The sequence below is a fragment of the Anabrus simplex genome, chromosome 3 (genome assembly GCF_040414725.1).
Source record: "Anabrus simplex isolate iqAnaSimp1 chromosome 3, ASM4041472v1, whole genome shotgun sequence".
In the NCBI taxonomy this organism is placed as follows: Eukaryota; Metazoa; Arthropoda; class Insecta; order Orthoptera; family Tettigoniidae; genus Anabrus; species Anabrus simplex.
In genome coordinates, this window is record NC_090267.1 from 198,830,545 (window position 1) to 198,854,494 (window position 23,950).

General features: G+C 42.4%; 1 protein-coding gene across 1 annotated transcript in view; it reads left to right on the forward strand.

Annotated features, from left to right (window-relative positions):
* Positions 1-23,950, forward strand: part of LOC137498948 (UDP-glucosyltransferase 2-like) — a 50,517-nt gene that overhangs the window by 7,811 nt on the left and 18,756 nt on the right. The window contains exon 2 of the mRNA XM_068226829.1: positions 20,495-20,707. Within this exon, the coding sequence (XP_068082930.1) occupies positions 20,534-20,707 (174 nt within the window). The 5' untranslated portion in view covers positions 20,495-20,533. The remainder of the gene's footprint in view (positions 1-20,494; positions 20,708-23,950) is intronic.

Below are 23,950 nucleotides of genomic sequence, written 5' to 3' on the forward strand. Positions count from 1 at the left end.
AAAGAAGAAAATTTCAACGCTTCATTGCTATCGAAACAAGTTAAGTTTGTACCTAGAAACGCTACTGCCGAATCACGTATTACATCAAAACAAGTCCCTACACATCAACTGTCTGCATATAGACTCAAAGTTGACAACAAGCCTCTGTTACCCTATGTAGATATAAGATACTGTAAAGATGCTAACGTACTCGTCAAACGTTTAAAACTGCTAAGAGCCTATCATGATGCTGGTTACATACAGTACAAAGCAGATATTTTTGAAATAGAGCATGAATTACGTCGTGTAGGTATTAATAAGTAACAGCTCTCTCTCGGCAGTACAACAGCTTAAACGCCTTCCTACAATCCCAGCGCTTACCCTCACCTATGTCATCCTTCTGTAGTATATAGTCGATCGAGTAGCTATATTCGTGTATATTATTTTCCAGCATTCTCCCTCCCTTAGGGTGTTAACTCCGCCTCTGGTTGTAGAGCCGGTCTCAAGCCCGGATAAAGAGAGGAGATGCACCCTAGCCCATTAGCCCTTTAGCCCATTAACCCTTTAGATCTTTTGCCCATTAGCCCTTTAGCCTTTTGCAATTTAGCCCTTTAGCCAATTAGCCTATTAGCCCTTTAACCCTACAAGGAATGTGCGGTGATCTAATCTTAGAACAAAGGTATCCGCTGACATGTTCTAAACACATGTTGTATCGAGTACAGTGTTCTATTTTAGTCTTGATCACTGATTTAGTGTTCTAAACACTTCAATCAATGTTCCGATCACATCATGAAGTTAACGACATCGAGTGCAGTGTTCGATTCTAGTCTTGTTATGTTTCAATCACTTCTTTTGTGATTTGCAAGTCTAAACATGCATAATAATGTTATCGCCGCTCACTCCTGCCTTCGTGATGCAGGTTTAAACTTGTTCGATAGAGCTATGTCTTGACATAAGAGTAGGCCTTAACAGCTTATGTATAGCCTTTATTGTTTAAAGATAGCTGCTGGCAAGGAAAAGCACATAGAATTTTTAAATTTCCCACCAGCACATTTCAAAGGTATGAGGTTTAGTGCTGTAAAGATACCTGCACGATGCTCTGTTGATTAAAGATGAGGGCTGTAAAGAAATAGCACGTGAAATTTTACAAACAAGACCACGTATAATTTTAAATTGCTCTCCACCGTATGCATAACAGCAGCTGCCATCTTGCGCAGTAGCCTCTAAGCTAGCTTTCTTCATAAGAGTAGCCGCTATCTTGTGCGAGCACCCCTAGGCTGTCTCATAAGGAGCTGCGTATAGCCGCCATTCTGTGTCCGTCATCTTGCGCAAGCATCCCTAGGACGTCTCAAGCCATCTTGTGCAAGCACCCTTAAGCTGTCTCATAAGAAGCTATGTATGGCCACAATCTTGAAGAGTTAGATAGCCGTCAATGTCAAAGGGTCTAAGTAGGAACCGAACCGTTGATCTCATCATTAAACTACTTTCTTCTTATGCTATCATGTTTCTAATACCGCGAACCTGGGTATTAGGCAGAAAAATTTTGTCCGCTTTGCCTACGATGCACCGTTTTCGAGATATTTAACATTTTGCATTTAAGCCCCAATTTTAATGAATCGAATCAGCACGGTACGTTATACTCTCTACCATAGCTAGACCTGATCATGTTACAAAAACTTGCTTCAATACAAGCTAAAACAGAGCAAATGCCAAAGGGCCTAAGTAGGAAACGAACCGTTGATCTCATCATTAAACTATGTTTTTCTTATGCTATCATGTTCCTGATACTGGGAACCGGGGTATTAGGCAGAAAAAATTGTCCGTTTTGCTCTACGATGCACCGTTTTCGAGATATTTAACAAAATGCATTTAAGCCCCAAATTTAATAAATCGAACTGGCACGGCACGTTATACTCTCTACCATAGCTAGACCTGATCATGTTACAAAAACTTGCTTCAGTACAAGACAAAAGAGAGCAAATGCCAAAGGGCCTAAGTAGGAACCGAACCGTTGATCTCATCATTAGACTATGTTTTTCTTATGCTATCATGTTCCTGATACTGCGAACCTACGTGTTAGGCGGAAATAATTTGTCCGTTTTGCTCTACGATGCACCGTTTTCGAGATATTTAACATTTTGCATTTAAGCCACAAATTTAATGAATCGAACTAGCACGGCACGTTAGCCTCTAAGCTAGCTTTCTTCGTAAGATCAGCGGCCATCTTGTACAAGCGCCCTTAAGGCGTCTCATAAGGAGCCGTGTATAGCCTCCATCTTGTGTCCGCCATCTTGCGCAAGCATCCTTAGGGCATCTCAAGCCATCTTGTGCAAGCACCCTTAAGCCGTCTGATAAGAGCAACCGCTATCTTGCGCAAGCACCCTTAAGGCGTCTCATAAGGAGCCATGTATAGCCACCATCTTGCGCAAGCATCTCAAGGGAGTCTCATAAGAACCTATGTATAGCAGCCATCTTGCGTAAGCGCCCTTAAGGAGTCATGTATAGCCACCATCTTGTGCAATTAGCGTCGAGAGATGGTTGCTGTAGAATTTTTTTAAAAATTATCTACCACCATATTTCAAAGGTAGTAGCTAAAGAGATCGGCACTGAGGTTTGCGATGCAAGATGGCGGATGACAGCTGTGACGTAGAAATTGTCTACTACTACGATAAAGATAGCAGCACGGTGCTCTGTTGAGTAAAGACGGTTGCTGTCAAAAAGAATTTTAACATTGTCCGCCACCACATGTTAAATGTTTGTAGCTAAAGAGGGCAGCACGGTGCTCTGTTGATTATAGATGGCGGATGACAGCTGTCAAAAAAGCACGTGGGTTTGTTTCCAAACAAGAACGAGTAGATGTTTTCAAATTGCCGCCACCACATTTCAATTAAAGAGGGCAGCGCGGTGCTCTCTTGATTAAAGATGACTGCTGTCACGTGGAATTGCCTCCCACCACATTTCAGCTAAAGAGTGCAGCACGGTGCTCTGTCGATTAAAGATGGCTGCTATCAAAAAGCATTTTTCAAATTATCCTCCACCACATTTCAAAGATATGTAGCTAAAGAGGGCAGCACGGTGCTCTGTTGATTAAAGATGGCGGATGACAGCTGTCAAAAAAGCACGTGGATTTGTTTACCGATTCAAATCTCGCGCTAGTGAGGTTAAGTTGGCACCACTAATGTTTAGATCCGTCAAGATGGTTGCGCTAAAGTTAGCGATGCGTTGTTGTCGATTATAGATGTCAAAAAGCACGTGGTTGTCAAAAAAGCACGTGGATTTTTTTACCGATTCAAATCTCGCGCTAGTTAGGTTAAGTTGGTAGCACTGAGGTTTTGGCCCGTCAAGATGGCAGCAGTGAGGTTAGCGATGCGTTGTTGTTGTCTGTCTAAAAAAGCACGTGGCTTTGTTTACCAATTCAAATTTCGCGCTAGTAAGGTTAAGTTGGCAGCACTCGAAGAAGCCCCCTGGCTGCGGTGGAGGAGGCCCCTGGGAGGCCTCCCAGTGCGGTGGCGGTGGAGGAGGCCCCTGGGAGCACTGCGGCGGCGGTGGCGGCAGAACCATCCAATTATACTACTGCTGGCCATTCAGCCAAGGAGTCAGGCAATAATAATAATAATAATAATAATAATAATAATAATAATAATAATAATAATAATAATAATAATAATAATAATAATAATAATAATAGTTATTATAATATAATTATTATAATAATTATTATTATATCGGTTGGTACACCTATACGCCGCACATTTGAATTTTCCGCCTTAAAGTTCTCATCTACAGTTGAAACTCTGAACTTTGAAACTGAATTAATTCAACCGTTTATCTGAAGATGTCACCGTGTAAATTTCGAATTGTTTTTGTTTTCTAATTATCAAGAAGTGTGGACATTCTCTCACAGATGTCTCTACCAAAAACTATGATCATGCACCCCGGCGCGAAGTGAAGGAACTTTTCTTGAAGATATTTTGTATTCATAAGTTTGTTCTTTACTAAATGTTGTTCTTTCATTTGTGGGTTGGCAATATTAATCTTTCTTTCCGCCAGTTTTGAAATTAGCCAATCGTAAATTTCTGTCATTAATTTTCAGCCAATGGCGTCTTTCTTTACCAATGTCGATGTGTAACTGTAAGCTACCCAATAAACGACTGTGGGTGTGTCTTAATCATTCATTAAAGGTCTCGAATCTTCCCCGGGAGTATAAAAAGTGCTGATTTTCCTGGCTCTCCGCCACTCGTACAACATCTAGCTTAGTGTATGGAAGAATAGCAGGAGGCGGGAAGTGCCTCTTTCATCAGTCAGCAGCCCTTCAAAAAGCTAATGGCCGTTTAACATCTTTAATTTCTTGCCAGATCAGCAGTTTAATCCTTGGGGAAGGTCCGAAACCGTTTTGATGTAACCTATACCATTTCGATGTAAAATTTTCATGTTACTTTGACTGTAAATCGGGGATAGAGAGTGCCTTACCCTCTCGAGCTCCCCTGCATTTTGATCTGAGGTGACTACGTTTTCATAACCGATTTTCTTCTCTTTCCTAATGTATTAAAATTTTCTTATACGAGTAGCCTCCCTAGTGTGGGAATAGCCCCTGTTGAATTGGCCTAGCGCCCCTTGGGTTTTTAACAAACTTTCATGTAGAAGTGCAAGTACTCGCCTCCATTCATCTGTGTATTTTGGGTCTTTAACTCCCGTTTTGTTTTCCTTCCTGCGAAGGCCCCGTAGATTGGGTACGAGATACCCCTGTTGATATTTGTAAGTTCTGTCTTGATGGCAGTTAATTGTAAAGTCTGGTATTGCCTTTAATAGGCTTGAAAGATTGAGAGCGTGTCAGCTCTTTCTGGTATGTTGAAAGGTGCCTCTAGGAGGCTTGACATTACTAGGTGGGAGCAAGTGCTCCATGGAATTAGGGGTTTTCTGCCCTTTGGTATTTTGTGGTTGTGAGCTGAGAGCTCAAGGATTGTGAAATTGGGGCTCGAAGCCCAGGATTTGTAAGGACTCCTTAACTTGTGCTTTCGTTTGTAAAGTTATAATTGTTCCTGATTTTCTTCATTGTTATTTCACCTAGTGAAAATTTGTTAAATCTTGTTGTCTATTGAAAATATAACCTTTATTTAAATTTTTAATTCATCTTTCGGACTTGTAGTTAGAGCCATTCCAGCCCGCACCTTCTTTCACCTCTGCTGATCCACCAAAACACGGTAATAATAATAATAATAATAATAATAATAATAATAATAATAATAATAATAATAATAAATCGTTATACCTTTTAACGTCCCTCCAATTGCTATACTAAATTTTTAGAAACGCTGAGAAGTCTGCGAATAACCGATTTCAAACCAGATTACATTTACAGTACTTGATCCATCTAATTCGAGGTCATCCCTGTAGCCACTTACCAAATGGTGGTTTAACTTCTAGCGCTTTTGTGATCAGAGCTTCATCTCTGCAATGAAAATATTCTAGACAACATATTCACCGGATTCTTACAATATCGGGATTTTGGTGTACATTTCCAATAATTATCGATTCTTTATTACTCTCCAAATACCGCTCCCATTCGTAAGGCTATTTTTATCCACAACTCTGTTTTCAAAACTGTAAAATATTGTCGTAAATTTCTTACCCAGTGGCCATGTTTGGGCACCTTGGGTTAACTTAGGAAGGATGATGATTTTGTAGTATTTTGATTTAGTGTTCCTTAATAATAATAATAATAATAATAATAATAATAATAATAATAATAATAATAATAATAACAGCTTCCGATGAACTTACGAGATGCTGAAGAGCCAGATTCGCCTTTAATAAGCTAATAATTTATTCATGCGGGTGTCTACTAAGCCCCGATTCACTATGACATGGCGTAATGTTGAAGCCCTGACCTTAGAAGATAACATCAACCCAGCAGGGATACCCAGCCAGACGCTTTATTTTATTTTTTTTTTTTTAAGCATCTGCCCTCTGAAGAGTCCTGGTGCAGGTCTTTCGAGTTGACACCCTACAGGCGTCGTGTGCGTGTGAGAATGGGGCCCTGCAAATATGATGAATTCTAATGCTGAAGACGGCACACACATCCAGTCTCCAAGCCACTGGAACTAACCAATGAAGGTTAAAATCCCCGACACGGCCGAAAATCGAACCCGAGACCCCTGGGCCAAAGGCCAGCGCGCTAACCATTTAGCCAAGGATCCGGACAGCCAACCGCTTATTCTTGCAGACTTACGTCGCATCGACAGTGTGGTTCGAACCCACCATCTCCCGGATGCAAGCTCACAGCTGCGCACCCCTAACCGCACGGTCAACTCGCCCGGTTCGCAAAAATTACTTATTCCTCAGGTTTCTACTAGAATTTACTGCATTTAATTACTTTTTGTTGATTAAAGAGACGTGATAGCAGAGTTCTGTTGTAACAGGGTTCTCGCCAAGGTGGTCGTGTTTCAAATTCTAGACTGTGAATGTGAGGTTGTTGAAATTTAAGTTTTTGTACCGTTGCTTCAGATTACACGTAAAATTGGAGATCACGTAAAACTATAACCCACCTAACTTCTTCTATAAAAAATAGTAAAACATATAAAACTATTACGAAAATTGTACAAGTTCTTATTCTTTAGTACTGATTGTATTATCGATTACCTGAAAAAAATATGGCTTCCTTCTTAATAAAAACAAAACAGATAAAAGAAACATCGACCGTCAGAGGTTAGAGGAGAACGTCTGGCAGACAATGCTTGCAATGCTGGCTAATGAAATACCCATACACGCAGCTGATTTTGTTTATTTGTCATTCAGCGACGAATTTCCAAAATTATAGAAGTTGGAATGGTATTCGTTGCTGTTTATTAATATTAAAATTTTGTTTTCGTCTCCCCTTGTACGCAAATAGTGAGCCTGTTCCTATCATTGCTTTAAAATGGACGATAACGTGGAAACGTGTAGGTATTTAGTTGTGGGCTGGTGAATTTTTTCTTAGAACATTCTAGCAGTGTCGTGCACTGAACCACATCTACCCAGCGCTGCTGGGGTAAAGAGCTTCCATACATATATTTCCACCATAGTACATACCATCGGTTAGGTAATAAAGATAACAGGCCACTACTTCCCCCTATGTCTAAATTTACAATCTATATAAGTCTACTCTGCAGCATCCCACACATGCGCGGATATCCATCACCACATGTAAGATGCTACCTTAACTACAATCTACACTAACATCCTAAGTATTCTACTTTAAAAAAAGCAATGCAAAAAGCAAAGTCACCTCCGTACAGGCTATGAAGGCCCTTGGAGGAGTGGAAGGAAAAGGCTTCCACCATTGTTAACCTCGGCACGTGATGGGGTAGAGTGGTTAGCCTACGCCCGGCCGCCTTTGGCCCCAATAATTAACCTGGTACTCATTTTTGGTGTAGGCTGATTGAACCTAAGGGCCATATGCACCTCCGGAATTGAAAGTCTCGTTTCTTAAATTTTACGACTTCCTGACGGGGATTCGAACCCACGCCTTTACCGCCTCGGCCAGGCAGCCCCTAAGTATTCTATTGCCTAAAGTATAGAACTTCGTATTAACATTTTCTAATTATTCCTTAGAACGTTTTTTGTAATGTTCAAAAAATTTCGAACATCTAAGCCAAGCCAAGTACAGCTGTCTCGACAATCCGTTCCCACTACTTCAGTTTAACTTCTCCAGCGAGCTGGGATTCCTTGCCAGAGCGATAGAGAGCTACCTCCAGCGAAATGTAAGGTCGCTTGGGTGACGCATGCACTTGAAGCTTCCTTGAGGCGAAGCTGTGGTCCCTCCCCCGACAGCAGTTTACGGCGACAGGCCAGCTAGCTTAGGTAAAGTAATGTCAGTTTTAAGACTTGACACTCGAAGTCTTCAGCGTCACACACGTATAGACTGCAAGAAAAATATCAGCATCTTAACAGTATAGCCACTTGCACATCGTCTTGCTAATAAAAATGGAGCCAGTATATGAAATCAATTGTAATATAGAAGAATATATTTTATTCTTAGGTTTAGGCATGTATACAGTCTCTTTGAGCAGTTCATTCACGGTACATGTAGAGTATGTGTTGCGATAGCCGCAGAAAAATACTTAGGTTGCGCAGCATGAACACAGAGTTAAGTGCGAATGGTTGTCTGTGATGGTGGTATATAGTGAATTTCTGTAGTGTTCCTCTTGGATTATGGTGAAGGTTTCGCGAGTTCTGTGGCATTCCTCATGAATATAACGTGTGTTATACGTCGTGACAAATATTTTCCCTCGTTTGTCGTTGATGCACGCACTCCCAGTATGCGAGTGAAACTATAAAACTTCAACGACGGTAAAATAACAGTTAAATTTTGCTGATTAGTTTAGATTAGGCTTTTTAAGTTCATTCGTTCGTAATCTGTTTACCCTCCAGGGTCGGTTTTTCCCTCGGACTCAGCGAGGGATCCCACCTCTACCGCTTCAAGGGCAGTGTCCTGGAGCTTCAGACTCTGAGTCTGGGGATACAACTGGGGAGGATGACCAGTACCTCACCCAGACGTCCTCACCTGATACGCTGAACTGGGGCCTTGTGAGGGATGGGAAGTTTGGAAGGTATAGACAAGAAAGATGCAAGGAAGCGGCCGTGGTCTTAAGTTAGGTACCATTCAAGCAATTAGCCTGAAGGAGAAGTGGGAAACCACGGAGAAAACACTTCCAGGATGGCTGAGGAGGGAATCGAACCCTTCTCTACTCAGTTGACCTCCCGAGGCTGAGTGGACTCCGTTCCACTTTTCAAATTTCGTGACAGAAGCGGGAATCAAACCCGGGCCTCTGGGGGTGGCAGCTAATCACACTAACTACTACACCACAGAGGCAGACAGGCTTTTTAAGTAAAAATCAAATAGTTAGTCCCAGTGTAGTTTTGTAAAAACCATGACTGTACTTTCACGAAGCGTCACCGAATGAAACTGTAAGTACATTGTCTAAAATCTGCTCTATATTAAGTTATGTTGGTGTCGTCACTGCCGTGAATATCAATTTGAAAGTATGTGCGAGCGTGTGGTTGAAAATATTCTGAAAGTTCATTGGCAGGTAGACCTTTCCACGAAAAATGTAGCCTCATAAAATAGTACTGTTAACTTTAGAGAGTGTAGTGGGGCTACGATTGATTGTATTTAAAAAGAAAAACTTTTTAAAGCTGGGGTAATGCTTATGTTCACCGTACGACACTGCACTTTATACTGGATAATTCGTATACACATAATTTGAGGAGGTTTTTAGCGGCTTAAGCAGCGTTAATCTGAGTCAGAGAAATGCTTTTCCTGAACCTAGAGCAAAATATCTATCCTTTAAAATATTTTTTTTTACTGTCATTCTGAGCGAACTTTTAAAATTACAGTAGGTATTTGGTTTCTCAGATTCATTTGTAGAACGTTTTGTGCTATGCATTTCTAAAGCATATACAGTAGTTTGTGAATATTTCTAACGGTTCAGGCAGCTTAAGCTGAGAAAGTGCTCGTGCAAAATTACTCTCTTCGAGCCGTTTCACATAAACGTTTTCGGCGTAAGTTCCTTTCATTGATGTTCAATATCATAAATAAAATAATAGACTAAATTTCTGAAGGCCTATGTCTGACGGGACGGGCATTGTTTGCTTTTCTAAAAAACAAAAGGCTTAACCTACTTCAATGAAACTTCTTGAGTGGTTACATAAAGCCGTAGGAAGACTTTTAGATACATCAAACTGTAATACGCCGTCTTAAACAAAATTGCAGAGGCTCCACAATATTTTATTCGTTTTGAAAGAGATTTTTTCGCTTTTCACAGAAAAATAACGCTAAACCAACCAAACATTATTGTTTTATTTTTATGTTCTTTCTTTCTTAATCTGTTTACCCTCCAGGCTTGGTTTTCCCCTCGGAATTAGCAGGGAACCCACCTCCACCGCTTCAATGGCAGTGTCCTGGAGCATGAGACATTGGGAAGGAGGACCAGTACCTCGCCAAGGTGCCCTCACCTGCTATGTTGAACAGATAGCTTGTTGGGGGGATGGGAAGATTGAAAGGGATAGACAAAGGAAGAGGGAAGGAAGCGGCCGTGACCTTAAATTAGGTACCATCCCGGCATTTACATGGAGGAGAAGTGGGAAACCGCGGAAAACCACTTCGAGGATGGCTGAGGTGGGAATCGAATCCCCCTCTACTCAGTTGACCTCCCGAGGCAAAGTGGACCCCGTTTCAGCCCTCGTACCACTTTTCAAGTTTCGTGGCAGAGCCGGGAATCGAACATAGGCCTCCGGGTGTGGCAGCTAATCACACGAAACACTACACCACAGAGGGGGACGTAGGTAATTGTAAATAATATTCTTTCAAGGTCCGCTTCTGCTGTGTTGTGGTTAGCGTGATTAGCTGGTACCGCCGGAGGCCCGGGTTCGATTCCCGGCTCTGCTACGAAATTTTTAAAGTAGTATGAGGGCTGGAAACGGTTCTACTCAGCATTGGGAGGTCAACTAAGTAGAAGTAGTTTCGATTTCTACCTCAACCATCGTCGAAATTGTTTTCCGTGGTTTCCCACTTCTCCTCTAGGCAAATACCGGGATGCTACCTAACTTAAGGCCACGGCCGCTTCCTTCCCTCTCCCTTGTCCATCCCTTCCAACATTTCCATCCCTCGACAAGGCCATTCATCAGCGTAGCAGGTGAGGTCACCTGGGCGAAGTATTGGTCCTCCTTTCCCGTCGTATCCCCCGATCCAAAGACTCACGCTCCAGGACACTGCCCTTGAGGCGGTAGAAGTGAGATATCTCGCTGATTGCGAGGGGAAAACCAACCCTGGAGGGTAAACTGATCAAGAATAAAGAAAAAAGAATACTTTTCGCAATGATAGAAATTGGAAAACAGCCAAATAACATTGGATTTTCAAATAAAAGTTCATGAAAATACATGTATATATTTTCTTTATATTACCTTTGAATTGTAATCTATATGACCAGTGTTGAAAAAAAAAAAGAAGGACCGAGCTCGATAGCTGCAGTCGCTTAAGTGCGGCCAGTATCCAGTATTCGGGAGACAGTAGGTTCTAACCCCACTGTCGGCAGCTCTGAAAAAGGTTTTCCGTGGTTTCCCATTTTCACACCAGGCAAATGCTGGGGCTGTACCTTAATTAAGGCCCCGGCCGCTTCCTTCCCAATCCTAACCCTTCCCTGACCCATCGTCGCCATAAGACCTATCTGTGTCGGTGCGACGTAAAGCAACTAGCAAAAAAAAAAAAAGAAAAAGAAAAAAAAGGCTATAAGTGGGATTCGATCCAGCCATTACGGAGGTTGAACGCTAACCAATCGACAGCCACGATCTCGTGCTGATGATCGCAACGCACCGGTACATATTCGACGCGAAAATTTCGCTTGCAACTTTTTCGGGAACGCCTGAGTAGTATGCCTTACTACTTGCACATTAAGTTGTCCTAATGGATTACTAAAAGTTTACAAAATTTGAAGGCAATCCGTGATCCGAACGTCGTGCCTCCCCTTGTAAGCATACTGTATCTGCATTCAATCTGTGCTCACAAAATTTGCGTCTATATAGGCCTATCCTCCGCTTGTTGTAATAATAATGTTTTTGGCTTTACGTCTCACTAACTACTTTAATGGTTTTCGGAGACAACGAGGTGCCGAAATTTAGTCCAGCAGGAGTTCTTTTACACGCAAGTAAATCTACCGAGACGAAGCTGACGAATTTGAGCACCTTCAAATACCACCAGACTGAGCCAGGATCGAACCTGCCACGTGGGGGTAGGACGGTTGGCACCGCAACCGTTTCAGCCACTCAGTATGTTTTGTAGATAATGAAAAATATATTAGATAATAACTGTGGCACTAGTTTGATATTTAATCCCATTTTAGATGGTATTCAGGTTTTTAGAATATTTAAAGGAATTTAAATACAGTACTTTCATTTATCTGTCTCTGCTTATCCTTGGCTTTGGCAATATGAAAGTGACTGAGGTACGAGCGATGCTAGTAATGCCATTCCTTCTGCAGCCAGTCCCTGCTATGAATGGTGTAAAAATGTTGCTCATAGGGTCGGTTGGTGCATTCATTTCAGTGGGCTTGGCAGACTGATGTGTATCAGCAACTTCTGGCTCGGTGAGGAAAGCAACGGGAAACTACCTCAGTCCTCATTTCCCTAGTACGCCTCTTCAGTGATGCCTAGGCCATCTATGGCAGCTGATGGCAGAGCTGTTGAGGATTCAACCAGCCTTAAGGCTGAAGACAGAACATACACTTTTACAGAAATTTGTCCCACAAATGCCACAAACCCGTCTGATGCATGGCAGTTCTTTTAAATTACCGATGATAAAAAAACAGCAAAATGCAAATTTTGTGGCCGCATATACGCGATGGGTCGAGGCGTATCAAATTTGTGGGATTATATCAAGAGGCATCACAAGGATGAAATGAGCAGGTCAGCTTCTCCAGCAGAAATCAATATTGCTATATTAAGGAAAACAGTTATGTTGTGAAAAAAGGGCAAAGAATAGATGGGTGGAATACCTGTACGTTTTCATACCAATATCTTGTTTAAACGTGCCGCTTATAGTGCATTCTCCCGGTAGTTCACTCGGTACAACCGGGTGATGATATCACAAATGCTGGCTGATCAACCTGAGCCCTAGCCCTCATCTGCAGACTCTTTCTTGTGTAGATTTGGTTCACACATGCACAAAACGGGAGATTTAGACATTGGCGAAACTAGCCCCTGCGATGGAAATACACCAAGGCATATCGCACCGAGTCCGAGATCTGTTTCAAATGCAAATTTGTCGTCTGAGAAACGTGTTATACTGGCTAATGAAATTAGCCAATATCCTATTACATCATATTTAGTGTGGTGTAGTTAAAACTAAATCTGTCGTATGCAGTGTTCCAATATACAGGGTGTTAGGTGTATACGTGCAGATATTAAGCTAGTCGGCTAAGAAAAATACATCTCATAATATATGCTATGTACTTTTTACCTTGTCCTATTAGTTTGCCCATAACTGAGCCAAATATTTCAGGACCTAATGTGTTTTGAACGGCCGTAGCAGGATACGCCGGTGATGTCATTCTGTCCACGCGTAGCGGAAGTACAGTAGCCGAGTATAGGGCTTGTTGAACCTGTTTCTTATCGCAGGCCAACACATGTTGTTGTGCACTTCCCCTAAAGGCTTGGCAAGTAGAAGAGGATGACTCACGTGCCAGGTCACTTGCTGTACTCGAAAACCGGTGTAGGGTACTCTGTGTGAAAAGTATACAGAATCCTTACAGTGACGTCGAAGATCCGTACAAGCACATACGTGCGAATCAAGTGTTGTGTATTTGTGTACGATTTTTAAGACGTCAATGGCATTACTCAGTGATCCAAACTGACAAAATGAAAGGAAATGGTTAATAAGTAAATGAAATATGGGCGCAACATTTCTGTGCTGTTATTGCGACAGTCTACGATGAATTTCTGACAATAGACAATGCGGGTTGTCTATGCTTATTCATAAACTTTTTAGGTCATTGAAAGGACGGTGGACACTGAAAGAAAAGGCTATAAGTATTCAGTGAAATTGTTATTAATGAGACAAATTTCAAAAACCGTAGTTGCATCCATCGTGAACATTGCTCGAAGGAAAAAGACCTACTGTGGAATTGCCGCCGGGCATTTCTAATAGAAGGCTTATTCTTCTTTTTCCTAATCTGTTTACCCTCCAGGGTTGGTTTTTCATGGGACTCAGCAAGGGATCCCACCTCTACCGCCTCAAGGGTAGTGTCCTGGAGCGTGAGACATTGGATCGGGGATACAACTGGGGAGAATGACCAGTACCTCACCCAGGCGGCCTCACCTGCTATGCTGAACAGGGGCCTTGCGGGGGTATGGGAAGATTGGAAAGGATAGACAAGGAAGAGGGAAGGAAGCGGCCGTGGCCTTAAGTTAGGTACCATCCCGGCATTTGCCTGGAGAAGGGGGAACTACGGGAAACAACTTTCAGGATGGCTGAGTTGGGAATCGGACCACCTCTACTCATTTGACCTCCCGAGGCTAAGTGGACCCCGTTCCAGCCCTCGTACCACTTTTCAAATTTCTTGTCAGAGCTGGAAATCGAACCCGAGCTTCGGGGGTGGCAGCTAATCACACTAACCACTGCACCACAGAGGCGGACGGAAGGCTTATTACTGAACAGTAAGTACCGATAGGTAAAATGATGACTGTAATGGACCCGTTTAATTAGAACTTCCGTAAAAATAATATTACTACTACTACTACTGCTACTACTACTACTACTACTACTACTAATAATAATAATAATAATAATAATATCTTTACGTTCCACTAACTAATTTGCACGGTTGTCGGAGACGCTGAAATGCCAGAATTTTTTATCGCAGTATTTTTTAATGCAAATAAATCTACAGACACGAGACTGACGTATTTGAGCACCTTCAAATACCACCGGACTGAGCCAAGACCAAGCCTCCCAAGTTGGGTTCAGAAGGCCAGCACTTTACGCAGTGCTGCACCAATCATCTTGCCGGGCTGAGTGGCTCAGACGGTTGAGGCACTGACCTTCTGAGTCCAGTCTTGACAAGGTGCTCAAATACGTCAGCCTTGTGTCAGTAGATTTACTGGTACGTGAAGAACTCCTATGGTACTAAATTCCTGCAAATCCGCGTCTCCGAAAACCGTGAAAAGTAGTTAGTGGGACGTAAAGCCAATGACATTATTATCATCATCTTACGTGCACAGTTCATAGGGGTATCTTACCTGGAGTTCCTCATAGGTACGTTATTAGAGCTTTCAGAGGACGCTCCGTTTCGACTACGTCGAAACATGTGGTTTTTACACGATGGTCCACCACCTGATATAAGCCGCTTACTGCGTGATCATTTGGATCAGTCCTTTGGTCTATGGCGAATAGGACGACATGGACCCATCAATTGGCCCGCCAGATCTCCAATGGATATTACGGAAGACTGGATTCGGAGAAGTGATTTTCTTTTGTTAGTTGCTTTACGTCGCACCAACACAGAGAGGTCTTATGGCGACAATCGGACAAGAAAGGCCTAGGAATGGTAAGAAAGTGGTCGTGGCCTTAATTAAGGTTCAACCCCCGCAATGCCTGGTGTGAACTTGGGAAACCACGGAAAACCATCTTCAGGGCTGCCGACATTGGGGTTCGAAGCCCCAATCTCCCGGATGCGAGCTCACAGCTGTGCGCTCCTAACCGTATGGCCAACTCGCCGGGTACGGAGAAGTGAAGCCTGCAGAGTAGTCCAGGGAGGTCACTTGAACAATTGCTACGTGTTTCACATTGGTATGTCAGATGTTACACCATTTCTGCAGCGTATTGAGTTGGGAGTTCAGTTCTCAATCGATGTAGTATTTTGAGTCTCGATAGTTCGATATTCTCATAAATCCGAGCAGAAAAATTGAAGTACCGGTAACAAAAATTATAAATCTAGAGTTTCAGTTCGCGATTGCCTTGTACGTGGCGCAAGCTGAACACAACACACGGAAGACGTGCTTGTTAAAACGCTAGATATTGACCTTGAACACAGCATGGCAGTTCTTCATTCTACACTGTACTGGTTTGGGTACATTGCGTGTGTGTGTCTGTCGATGTGCATGTTTGATGTTTATACACAAAACCTGTTTGTCACACTTTGTCCTCTAGTGCTGACTGACACCTGACTCATCGCAAAGAGACCTGGTTCTGGTCTTACGCATACTATCCTGTAGTAAACTACTGCGAGCGATGTAGGCACGGGTGAAGTACATTTCATCTTGTTTCCTCCTACACCACGCAGATTTTACTATTTTCTTCCCTGCCTTTCAGCTCCTAATGACTTGTTAATAATAATACCGGTAATGTTATTTGCTTTACGTCCCACTAACTACTCTTACTGTTTCTGGAGGCGCTGAGGTGCTGTAATTTAGTCTCGCAGGAGTTCTTTTTACGCGCCAGTAAATCTACCGACACGAGGCTGACTTATTTGAGCATCTTCGAATACCATCGGACTGAGCCAAGATCGAGCCTGCCAAGTTGGGGTCAGAAGGCCAGCGCCTCAACCGTCTGAGCCACTCTGCCCGGCAGCAAAAAATATTATTATTATTATTATTATTATTATTATTATTATTATTATTATTATTACCGGGCGAGTTGGCCGTGCGGTTAGAGACGCATGGCTGAGATCTTGCATCCCGGAGATAATGGGTTCGAATCCCACTCTCGGCAGCCCAGAAGATGGTTTTCCGTGGTTTCCCATTTTCACACCAGGCAAATGCTAGGGCTGTACGTTAATTAAGGCCACGGCCGCCTCCTTCCAACTCCTAGGCCTTTGCTATCCCATCGTCCTATAAGACCTATCTAGGTTTTATGGCGACAGATATAACTAAGGACTAGGATCGGGAAGGAAGCAACCGTGGTCTTAATTAAGGTACAGCCCTAGCATTTTCCTGGTGTGAACATGAAAATCCACGGAAAATCATCTTTAAAGCTGCCGACAGAGGGATTCGAAGCCAGTACATCCCGAATATTGGATACTGTTCGAACTTTAGCGACTGCTACTATCAAGCTCGGTGATGATTTAAGAGTGGATTTCTGCCGCTGGTTAATTGATCAAGCTCTCAATCCAGAATTTCTGTCAAGTGTATTAGTGACACATGAGGCAATTTTTATAGAAGGAGTGTTTAATATTTAGTATACCAAGGCAACCTCTAGCACCGGCTCTCAATTAATATCTGGATGGATGCAGTGGGAAGTCTGTCTCTTTGACCAATCGTCTTTTTATTAGCGTTATTTTGCTTTACGTCCCACATACTATTTATACCGTTTTCTGAGACGCTGAGGTGACGAAATTTCATATCGCAGGAGTTCATTTACGTGCCAGTATTTCTACGACACGAGACTGACGTATGTGTGCCCCATCAAATATCATCAGACTGAGCCAAGATTGAACCTGCCAAGTTGGAGGTCGGAAGATAAGGACCTCAACGGTCTCAGACACTCAGACCGGTACCAATCACCTTACTTGCATAAATTTGATCGGTGTAGCTTTCCTTATGGTGACGATGGGACGGGAAAGGAAGCGATCGTGGCATTCATGACGTTACAGCCCCAGCATTTGCCTGGTGTGAACATGGAAAACCACGGTAAACCACCTTTAGGGCTGCCGACAGAGGGGTTGGAACCCACTATATCCCACTCGTGAGCTGTGGAATATCCCCATTCAATAGGACAAGGCAGTTTCCAGCACCGGTTCTAATTAATATCAGGATGGGTGTAGTTGGAGGTCGGTTACATCTTTTTATTAATGTTATCTTGCTCCTGTACAGTAGATACAGTACGTTACTGGAGCTTTCAGAGGACGTGTCGCTTCGACTACGCCGAACCACGTGGATTTTACACGATGGTGCAGACATTTCCTCAACGGTAGACAGGACGATGTGGAACTATCAATTGGCCAGCCTTTATTCCAGTGGATTGTTATGCCTGGGGGGACATGAGAAACAAAGTATACCGAACTGAGGTAACCACTTCGGATGACCTCCGTGAACGTATGTTTAAGCACCAGAGGATATTCTGAACCACAGTGGTGTCTTGGCTCGAATGACAAGTTGCTTTACGTCGCACCGACACAGATAGGTATTATAGCGATGACGGGGCAGGTAAGGGTTATGAGTGGGAAGGAAGCAACCATGGCCTTAATTAAGGTACAGCCCCAGCATTTGCCTCGTGTGAAAATGGGAAACCACGGAAAACCATCTTCAGGGCTACCGACAGTGGGGTACGAACCCACTATCTCCCGAATACTGGATACTGGTAGCACTTAAGCGACTGCAGCTATCGAGCTCGGTGTACCAGTAAATATACCGACACGAGGCTGACGTATTTGAGCACCTTCAAATACCACTGCACGGGGCCAGGTTCGAACATGCGAAGTTGGAGTCAAAAGGCTGGCACCTCAACCGTTTTAGCCACTCAACCAGGCAGGAAGCACGAAATGTAGGTACGTTTAATTTACCTAGTTGTATAATATGTCCATTTTTCGTTTGAAACAAAACGTTCGATGTGCTTCGATAATTCAATTCTGATTCTACTCATATGGATATCCTATGCCATGCATTTGTTCGTTGGCGCAAGGAACTGTCTTCCTTCTTCTACCTTTACGCAATGCACAACGGGGATCGTACCGCATTTCACGTCCCGGCGTGCGTATCCCAACCAATAATTATATCACACGCTCGTACAGGTCGCGCACCGGCACAGGTTTTCAGGTCATTTCCATACTCACTAGACCACAGGGCTGACGACCACAGATATCCCTATCCCCTAAAGGACGTAACAGCAAATGAACCAGTATTAACGCTGAGAATTCAATACATCTCCAGGGTCCGAAACCGATAACTAGTGTTGTCTGAAACCCCTAAGACGGAAACTAAATACTAACAACAACAAACCAGTCTGGCGATAATGTAACGTAACATGTTGTAGACTGGTAGCCTTCAGCTGTTACCGTAGGTCAGTTGCTCGTAAACATAAAACCAGTTTGGCAAGTATATTACGTAACATCTCGTGGCATGGAATAGGGAGCGCTCAGCTGTCACAGTAGCACATTTGCTCTTAAACATAAACAGAACAGAAACCAGTTTGGCAGGGATGGCGCGTGACTTGCCTGTTATCAAAGGAAAGCTATTCATTCACCAGAACAAGGCATACTACCTATTCTAAAAACATCGTACCCCTTTGCTCTCGAAAATAACTTCCGAGGATTACTAAAAGTTTGATATATAGTGGTTCGTCACATCGTTCTCTATTGCTACAATAAATATCTGCACGTATACACCTAACATCCTGTATATGGTATTCCAACGAAGAGGCATATAAGGAATATCACAAATGTACAGTACTCCTAGATATTATTAACCTGTAGGCGACGTACGCAAAATTGGTAGTTATTCTAAAACACTGAATTCTGTGAGTAATATTCTAAACATACAACTTTTCGCAACTGTCCCTAAATGAAAAGACAAGGATAACCCCCCTCCCCCGCAATGGAATTTTTGCAAAAAGAAAATAAAAGCAGAAACTGGAGTGAGCAATAAAAAAAGTAAACATTCAGAGACATAATTGTAGAACTAACAGATCTGTAATTCACTTGTATCAGTGTCCTTATAATGACAAGACATACGTGCGCCTTCACTACGTTCTACCATCATTTTGTAACTACACCCCCTCCCCTCATCAGCCGATCCTGGCTGCGCTACTGATCCTAGCAAGCGGTGTATGCAGAATATAAGTACTTGCGAGGATGTGACTCAAGTAATATGTGTTTCTGTTTTCCGTTCATATTATTCGGACTTGACTAGGACGAAATCTGGAGTAACAGGTCTCAAAAACATGAAAGAAAAAATTTCCTCCCATCATATCAATTCATGCATTGAATCTAGTGAGTGCTGACTCAATCGGATTCCGCTTATCGCCAATAGATTAACAAACATAACGATGCCTTTGCTGGCGAGATGTAGTGTTTACACTGCACTATGTCTTCTGGTATGGGCTAGAATAAATTTGTTACTTTCATTGACCTGTCTCAGTCTCATCCTTGGCTTTAACAATGTGAAAGTGACCGTGGTATGAGCGTTCCTTATGCAGCCAGTCCCTGTTATGAATGGTGTGAAAATATCGCCCATAGGGTCGGTTGGTGCATGCATTTCAGTTGGCATGGCAGACTGATGTGTAATAGCAACTTCTGACTCAGTGAGGAAAGCAACGGGACACTACCTCACTCCTCATTTCGCTAGCTGTTTTGCTTTACGTCGTACCGATACAGATATTTCTTACGGCGACGATGGGATAGGAAAGGCCTAGGAATTGGAAAGAAGCGGCCGTGGCCTTAATTAAGGTACAGCCCCGGCATTTGCCTGGTGTGAAAATGGAAACCACGGAAAACCATCTTCAGGGCTGCCGACAGTGGGGCTCGAACCAACTATCTCCCGATTTCTGGATACTGGCTGCACTTAAGCGACTGCAGCTCGGTCATTTCCCTAGTATGCCTCTTCAGTGACACCTAGGCTCTCTATGACAGCTGTTGGTGGAGTTGCAGAGGATCAAACCGGCCTTTGGGCTGAATATCCAACATACATACAACGATCAGGTTAGCGGAAAAAACGGAGCGTGAGTGTGTTTATTTGTGTGTATTTAGGCTAGTAAGAATATAAATTTGTAAAAAAGTTGTCCCCCTCTGCCAGTTCCCCGCGGCAGCCGCTACTGATTAAATTAATTAAATGTATATTTAAAATAAGTAAATTCACCATAAGTTAGTATGAAATAAAATAGAGTACGCAACAGCCATTAAAGTGAGAAGTTTACGTTCATCGTTTCGCAGTTCCACTCTCGGACGTAAATATCTCAATCGTGCCGTAAAAGTTCACTTTCCGTGGCTGTTGCTTGTTATTCATCCCCTAACTGCTTAAGGACTCCCATGAAAGTAACTCTTCTCTTTTTCAGAGGCACTCTCGCCATATAAGAAACAGTGAAGAATCCGAAATGTTCCTCCTTCACTTGCTGATCATCCTCCTCTGCTGGCATGCTGATGGTGCTCGCATTCTCGGCATTTTCCCCACACCATCTGTAAGCCACCAGATGCCCCTGCAGGTCATCATGAAAACACTTGTTGCAAGAGGACATCAGGTCACCGTTGTTAGCCCCAGTCCACTCACGGTAAGCTACTTACGTAATTTTTGGAGCTTCTCTTGCTGAATGTTATATCTTGTCATTTTCAAATACCTTACTGAGTGAGTGCCAAGTATTTTCATATTAACAGAAAATCCTGTGCTGTATTATTTTCACAACAGTGTACCACATTATGGCTTTGGATCAAATTAATCCATCCAATTTTTAACTACCGAGCTTGCATTTGGGAGATGGTCAAGTTCGAATACCACCGTCGGCAGTCGTAGTTTCTCTTTTCACGCCAGGAAAATGTTGGGGCTGTATCTAATTAAGGTTACCTTCCCTTAACTTGCCGGCTACACTTATTTTCCGACAGTTAGTTTGATACGAGGCACTGCGAGCCTCAAGGACGAATTCAACATGGGTTGTTACCATTTTTATTTCCACCAGGAATGTTAGGGAAGCCACTGCACAGTTCCATTTTTTATTTCGATCTTCCTTGCTATAGAAAACGAACCTTGCAACAATGAGGGGTTCAGGTTGGAGCGACAGGACAGCGCACCAGAAAGGCGAACGCCACATCCTCCAACATATTGTGTTCCTGTAGCGAGGCAATACTTGCCACTAGAGTGAACTTCACAACCCAGGAGGTGTTCCCGATCAGTAGCGATGACTGCATAACCCCCCCCCCCCCACACACACACACACAAATTTTGTGGAGTAAACATAACATTTAATCCCATTTTAGCCGCCCGAAAGTAGAAATTACATGAACTATTACAAGCCCTGTTGTCTTATCAGCTAATTATTTACTTTAATTTCTTTAATTATTAGCAACATTCTTAGCGGAAATATACACAAAATGTCGTTCGTCGTGACTAACCGATTCGCACAGCGCCACAGCCACTAATGGAGACTTTCGCAGCAGCGTGTAGCATGTGCTGTGAGGAAGGGTAGTAGGGGTATATTTTTGTCAAGGTCATCGACACTGACGTATGATTCACCCGCTTGCCGTGCGCAATTCGTCAGTCTGGCATTCCCTGTACTGTCTGTTAGTTTGTTAGTGTGAGTCATATACTAAATGATTTTTTAATTGCATAATCACGCCATACTTCTATTTAGCTTTTGTACATGTGTAATTATTGTACATTAGGTGAAAGTTTTATTGCATAGTAATTGAATCAAGAACTAAAAAAAGCATTATTACCTCAGTAAAGTTGGTAGACTGTCAAACTTTAGGCTATCTCTCTGTCGAAATTCGCTCAGAGAGCATCAAAAACTTACCATTTTTTAGCTATTTCTTTCAGTATTGATGTATACTCTCCCTAGCCCCCACTCCCCCCGCTATATCCCACAAATCGGGTATTTTTTGTTGTCCTCAATTTCTGTGGCCCCACCCCCCACCCCTTCTAATTCCCAATCGCCACTACGGTTCCCGCTGCTCCGTAGTTTTGTGTGCACTTTCACGTATCAGATACAAGAATTTGTTTGTGTTTAGTTATGGACAGTAAATTTGTGGAGGGTACCCTAAGAAGAGGACTTCAAAACCGAACAAGTGGATTAGAAAGGTTTAGAAGAAGAATATAAATGAAGGGAAAGAGTACACCTCTCGAAACACGAAACGAAGCCGATCTAACTTTTGCAGCTGTGGTGGCTTGGAAACGGTGGGTCGTAACAATATTGAATGCATTTCCAACAACTTCTGGTCTTCGGGAGATTACAATCTCCAAAAAACATACGGTACTTATCTAAATGTGTGGAAAAAACGGACGTGAAACGAACTTTCGTTACAGGAAGGTCAAACCAAACGTAACGCCATATTCGCTACAAGTTACACATTAATATAGAAAGTGTTGTCGTGTGCCGCATTGCATTCTATAACATTCACGGTAGCAATCCTGTGCTAGGCAAAACAAAATCAATAGTCACAGTAGAAAAAGCATTTCCGGGGAAAACACGAGCCCGTAAACAAAATTGACGATGAACGGGGAACGAATATAGATCTTCATATTAAGTTTTTGCCTGTTCTTTCAAGCCACTACAGTCGGGCAAAGAGTCCATTCATAAAACACCCCCCTATAGTGCTCAATCTGAATAATCCCTATGTACTCTATGTGCAATTGCTGAAAGAAAATAACCCAGGAATTTCATTGTTTTCACACATTTTTATCGTGACAGGTTCAATATCAATTTTAATACCGGGTTTACACCTTCCAGAAGCGATGGAATACAGTATTTATATTATAAACCTAAAAAACAGGGGTCAACAGAATTCTAAAATAATAACTTGCAACTTGTACGATGAAATCAATACATCTATTAAAATATAAATTCTGAAGAAAAAATTAGCAGACAAGCAGTTGCACTTGACTTGCGCAAATGCTGCGCAGTGTCTCATTAAATCTCTTTGTAACAACAATCTAGATGAATTCGTGTTGGGTACGACAGCCAGCATAATGAACGGCCCTAGTGATGTTAAGCCTTCCTTGCTGGAAACTCTTAAAACATATGTCGACATATGGTATAGCAGCACTTGTAACAATTATGGTAAACTTAGTAATGAAATGTCCAGGCACTGAAGTTATAATAGAATTTTCCCCGTTGAAGAACATGAGTATAAAAACTCCATTGACTCCAAACATTGATGTCTTTAACCTACATGGACGAGCTTCAGTTTCGTGTAGACTGCTTGATAAGAGATATCCACAGCATGATTCGGAAGGTATTGTTACGATTAAACTCCTGCGTTACAAACGCAGCTAATCGCTGCAAGTCACTGTCTTGTGTGTACCAGTGTACGGATTGCTCCATCTGTCACACTATAAGACTTGTTATACTCGAAGATCCAGCCAAACATTTCCGCAAGCAAATATAGATTCTTACAAAATACAATTGCATCTAAATCACGCGACACTTTGAAGCACATAGACACTGACAGAACATCACCATATCAATACATATAACTAAATAAATTGTTTTTCGAGGAATACCAATAGGTTCACCGTTTAGAATTACAAAAAAACTTTCCTAACCTAAGACTTATTCTCAGATGATATATGCACACTACTGTTTTTGTCGGAATATTCACAATGTATATTCCTAATCCACTTCTCTCTTAGTGTTTTATTCTTTAGAAAACTTTCGATTTAAATTCGGTTCACACCACGATCAAAACAAACACATTCTCACATTACAGCATTTAACCACAGATCCTATGTGACCACCGACCCATATGAATACACTCACACTATTTCTATTTACACATCCAACAGTTTGGTCTTTGACTTCCAA